Source organism: Tetranychus urticae, chromosome 3 (assembly GCF_039701765.1).
Source record: "Tetranychus urticae isolate SD_2017Ah chromosome 3, NJAU_TeUrti_SD_1.0, whole genome shotgun sequence".
In the NCBI taxonomy this organism is placed as follows: Eukaryota; Metazoa; Arthropoda; class Arachnida; order Trombidiformes; family Tetranychidae; genus Tetranychus; species Tetranychus urticae.
Window position 1 is genome coordinate 20,752,131 of NC_142960.1, and position 4,989 is coordinate 20,757,119.

The window sequence follows — 4,989 nt, forward strand, 5'->3', positions numbered from 1 at the left end:
TGAAAATTGTCCTTCATTGTAAATTCATCATTTCAATAATTACAAACAGTATTGTGTTTTTTTCAACTAATTTAAATTTATTAAGTTTCAGATTGTTTTAATGTCATAGATCATTATCACAGTTCTTAAAAAGTCAGAGTTCGATGTGAAGCTATTGATGATAAATGTAAGAAATTTTGCGAAAAGCTTCGTCAAGTATATGAAAATTCATGATTGGTGTGATATTGAACTATCCATAATAAATCAAAGCGCGATATTGAGTGTAATCCTTTGTGAAAATATATAAAAGAGTAAATCCAGAAATCAGGCCAATTAGGGTTGCAAAGAGCTTATAAATTTTAGTCCAGAGTCGACTATATCTAACTACACTCATCCAGTTACAAAAGGCATGAATCAATGACAAACAGACAATTGATTTAGTCCTAACGAAAAGAAGGCCGGAATACAATCCAAAGAGGAAGGTTGATAGTGAATGGACGCCCAATTCACTCCAGTCACATGAGCCACTCCGTAACAGTGCCATATAATGATGATGAGTATGGCTGAGTGAGAAAAGAATCGCTGTTATTAAAATTGTGGACTCAACCGAGTAACATTTAATCAGTAGTGATGTCAGCAAAAATCGATACAAATATTCCTCAATTATTGGACCAATGATGTAACTGCGAAACTTTTCTTTTATCTGATAGTGTGTAGGTGCAGTGAAAAGAGTTCTGCTCAAGACTCGATCAGCAAGAGGCCCAGTGAAAAGCATTAAAGTTATCCCAAGGGGAATCACCATAGTCTCAAGGAACAGTGGAATTGAGTATTCAATACTAGGAGTAAGTTCTTTTTCCGTTATAAAACCAGCAGACTTAAGAAATAAAGTCGAAAGAAGTGCTGACATGAACATACCAAACAATCGTAAATTGATTCCTAAAGTAGTATTCCTTTTAAAAAACAAAAAAAATACACAAAACGAGTTGTAAAGTATTGTTGGATCTATTATATCATGGTGGCAATTGGGAAAACACTTACCTGGGAGTTCTACATGAAAAAACGTATATAAGGACTATAGTAAACACAGCGATATTAAAGGCTATTACAGCGGTTAAGTTAAAGCAAGACGTCCTTATTCTGCCCACGAACATGTTTAGAGCAAAAGTGATTAAAATTGAAATCAAGTCAACACACTAGAATAATTTAAAATTGAAATTGTTGAAAATTAAAATGAAATGCTTAACTAAAACACCATTTGTTAAAGTGCATCAGACGATCAGCTTTTCTTGTTTAAAATAACCCCAACTCTTTTGATTAGCCAATTTCTTAATCCATTTCTTAGCCAATGAAATTTAAATTTAGATTACACTTGATTTTGCTGCGGCAATTTCAATTTTGATTGGAAGTAAAGATTTGTAAATGTTTTCTGATAAAGTGGTAAATTCAAAGATAAACAGTGATAACCATTGACTTTGTTTACGTTGAAATTCATATCAGTTGCGACAAAAATCAATTTTCACAATAAATCCAGTGGTCAGATGATTGTTAGGCAACATTAGCTAATATTGCAGACTGGTTCGGTCAGTAACCCTCCAAAGCAAAGAGTATAACTCTTACCTTTAATTCATGTCCATTAACGGAAAATGAAATCATCAAAATAAAATATTGACATTATCCAGGGATAGACATTCATCCACCCATCAGACTTTGATTCTCAAGTGGTGAGTCAAATTCTGCTTTTGGATTGAATCAAAATTCAGCGTATCACTAATGATTATTTGCTTTACCTCAATCAATTTGATTGGGATAATTAAATAAAACCATTTTGACCAAAAAATGTTATTGAAAGATTGCCATCATCGAATTTCTTTAATCTGACGATTTACTAATCAGGATTTTCAGTCCATCTATTGTTTTGGTAACCAATTATGAGATTCAAGTTCAGTAAAATAATTTGAATTGACATGTTGGTTGATTGTATAAAGATATTAATCAAAACAAGGAAAAAATGTGGTTAACTTAATGATTGACCAATGAAAACAATGACTTAAGTTGATCATTAGATCCTAACGGATAAAAATATCTTATCAAAATAGCATCTAGCAAACTTGATAGCGCCAACATTGAAAACGCGTTTCAAATTTCATCACAAAGCAATATTTTTTAAAAAATTATTAAAATTACAATTTCGTGATTTATTGATCAATCGATGATCGATTTAGTGAAAATATTTATCAAAGGTAAACCAAAATTGGTAAAACTTGTGTTAAAAGGACAAAAATTATTTGAAAACTGTCCTTCATTGTAAATTCATCATTTCAATAATTACAAACAGTATTGTGTTTTTTCAACTAATTTAAATTTATTAAGTTTCAGATTGTTTCAATGTCATAGATCATTATAAAAATCAATAATTAAAAAGTCAGAGGTCAATGTGAAGCTATTGATAAGTGTAAGAAATATTGCGACAAGCTTCGTCTGGTATAATGAAAATTCATGGTGTGATATTGAACTATTTACATGGAATCAAAGCGCGATATCGAGTGTAATCATTTCCGAAAAAATATAAAAGAACCGTTGCAGACATCAGGCCAAAAAAGGTTGCAAAGGTCTTATAGAATTTAGACCAGAGTCGACTAAATCTAGGTACATTTATCCAGTTACAGAAGCCATGAATCAATGACAAACAGACTATTGATTTACACCTAACGTAAAGAAAGCCGGAATACAATCCAAAGAGGAAGGTTGATAGTGTGTGGACGCCCAATTGAGACCAGTCACATGAGCCACTCCGTAACAGTGCCATATAATGATGATGAGCATGGCTGAGCGAGAAAAGAATCGCTTGTATCAAAATTGTGTACTCAACCGAGAAACTTTTAAGCAATAGCGATGACAGCAAAAATCGATACAAATATTCCTCAATTACTGGAGCAGCGATGTAACTGCGAAACTTTTCGTGAACCTGATAGTGTGAAGGTGCAGTGAAAACAGATTTGCTCATGGCTCGATCAACAATAGGCCCAGTTAAAAGTATTATAGTTATCCCAAGGGGAAGCAACATAGTTTCAAGGAACAGCTCAAATGAGTATTCAATGCTAGGAATCAGTTCACAAGCCGTAATAAAACCACCTAAATGAAGAAATAACGTCGAAAGAAGTGCTGAACCGGCCATACCAAACAATCGTAATCTGATTCCTGTAGTAGTATGCCTTTTAAAACACAAAAGAAATACACAAAACGAGTTAAAACAATTTGGTCATTCAAGTTTTTGGTTTAGGACAATGTAATCAACTAGATTTAGGAAAACGATTCAAGTATTGTTGGGTCTATCATGGTGGGAATTGGGAAAACACTTACCTGGGAATTCCCCATGAAAAACCGTATATAAGGGTTATAGTAAACACAGAGATAGCAACGGCGATTCCAGCGGCTAGTAGCGGGTAAGGTTCCACCATCTTGAACATGTTTAGAGCAAAAGTGATTAAAATTGAAATCAAGTCAACACTAGAATAATTTAAAATTGAAATTGTTGGAAATTAAAAATGAAAAGCTTCACTAAAAACACCATTTGTTAAAGTGCATCAGACGATAATCTTTTCTTGTTTAAAATAACCCCAACTCTTTTGATTAGCCAATTTCTTAATCCATTTCTTAGCCAATGAAATTTAAATTTAGATTACACTTGATTTTGCTGCGGCAATTTCAATTTTGATTGGAAGTATAGATTTGTAAATGTTTTCTGATAAAGTGGTAAATTCAAAGATAAACAGTGATAACCGATGACTCTGTTTAGTTTGAAGTTCATATCAGTTGCGACAAAAATCAGTTTTCACAATAAATCCAGTGGTCAGATTGTTAGGCAACATTAGCTATTATAATATTGCAGACTGGTTCGGTCAGTAACCCTCCAAAGCAAAGAGTATAACTCTTACCTTTAATTCATGTTCATCAACGGAAAATGAAAATATCAAAATAAAATATTGACATTATCCAGGGATAGACATTCATCCACCCATCAGACTTTAATCAATTTGGTGAGTCAAATTCTGCTGTTGAATTGAATCAAAATTTAATGTATCACTAATGATTATTTGCTTTACCTCACTCAATTTGATTGGGATAATCAAATGAAACCATTTTGACCGAAAAATGTTATTGAAAGATTGCCATCATTGAGTTTGGTGAATCTGACTATTGAAATACTAATGAGAATCTTGAGTCCAACTATTGTTTTGGTAACCAATTATGAGACTCAAGTTCAGTGAAATAATTTGAATTGACATGTTGGTTGATTGTGTCAAGATATTAATCAAAACAAGGAAAAAAATGTGGTTAATGATTGATCAATGAAAACAATGACATAAGTTGATCTAATGGATAAAAATATCTTATCAAAACAGCATCTAACTTGACAGTGCCAACATTGAAAATCCGTTCATGATAAATCAATGTTGGATAAAATAACAATTACAATTAAAATTTACTTGATTTGGAAATCGAAAAGCTAGTCAGATTGTTTCAATGACATTCAATAGTCTAATAAATGTAATAATCTTGGCATCAGATTCAAATGAGTTTCATTTTATTACAAATGCTGTAAATAACTTCAACTCTTCATTGTAAATTGTTCAAATGTTGATGATAATAAATGATGAAAATGTCATTATCATGATCTTTAATTGATTAGATAGCTTTATGTGGAAAAATTGAAGAGTTCATAGCAAAGCTCCTCTTTGGTTCATAGTGATTATGCTTATTTGTATTTTTCTGCATCACTTTGTCTCATGAAAGATAATTAATAATGAACAATATCAGGTGGCTGATAACAAACAATTATTAACCGAGTAAATTCAAGTTATCCTTTGACAGTTATTCAGGGCATAAATAAATACCAATAAACTGATCATAATTAACAATCTATTTTCATGTCTTCAATTTAGGCGCGATTATGTTGTTGCTGTTAAAGGCGTCATCTGGTGAACCTGTTTATTTTAGGGTAAACTTTGC

The 4,989-nt window shown here is 32.0% G+C and overlaps 2 protein-coding genes across 2 annotated transcripts; both read right to left on the bottom strand.

Annotated features, from left to right (window-relative positions):
• Positions 1-51: 51 nt before the first annotated feature.
• Positions 52-1,255, bottom strand: LOC107364977 (CAAX prenyl protease 2). Its single transcript, XM_015932438.3, has 2 exons — positions 1,018-1,255; positions 52-929 (listed from the first exon to the last, which is right to left on the bottom strand). Exons 1-2 carry the CDS (start codon positions 1,128-1,130, stop codon positions 230-232), a joined length of 813 nt encoding a protein of 270 aa, XP_015787924.1. The 5' UTR covers positions 1,131-1,255; the 3' UTR covers positions 52-229.
• A 1,061-nt stretch (positions 1,256-2,316) lies between these two features.
• LOC107364978 (CAAX prenyl protease 2) lies at positions 2,317-3,552 on the bottom strand. Its single transcript, XM_015932439.3, has 2 exons — positions 3,340-3,552; positions 2,317-3,191 (listed from the first exon to the last, which is right to left on the bottom strand). Exons 1-2 carry the CDS (start codon positions 3,444-3,446, stop codon positions 2,492-2,494), a joined length of 807 nt encoding a protein of 268 aa, XP_015787925.1. The 5' UTR covers positions 3,447-3,552; the 3' UTR covers positions 2,317-2,491.
• Between the last annotated feature and the right edge of the window lie 1,437 nt (positions 3,553-4,989).

Bases quoted from the DNA above. Each gene is read 5' to 3' on its own strand.
- LOC107364977 (XM_015932438.3), bottom strand. From the start codon at position 1,130: ATGTTCGTGGGCAGAATAAGGACGTCTTGCTTTAACTTAACCGCTGTA. The intron at 930-1,017 runs GTAAGTGTTTTC...GTTTTTTAAAAG, and splicing joins TTTTCATGTAGAACTCCCAG to GAATACTACTTTAGGAATCA.
- LOC107364978 (XM_015932439.3), bottom strand. From the start codon at position 3,446: ATGTTCAAGATGGTGGAACCTTACCCGCTACTAGCCGCTGGAATCGCC. The intron at 3,192-3,339 runs GTAAGTGTTTTC...GTGTTTTAAAAG, and splicing joins TTTTCATGGGGAATTCCCAG to GCATACTACTACAGGAATCA.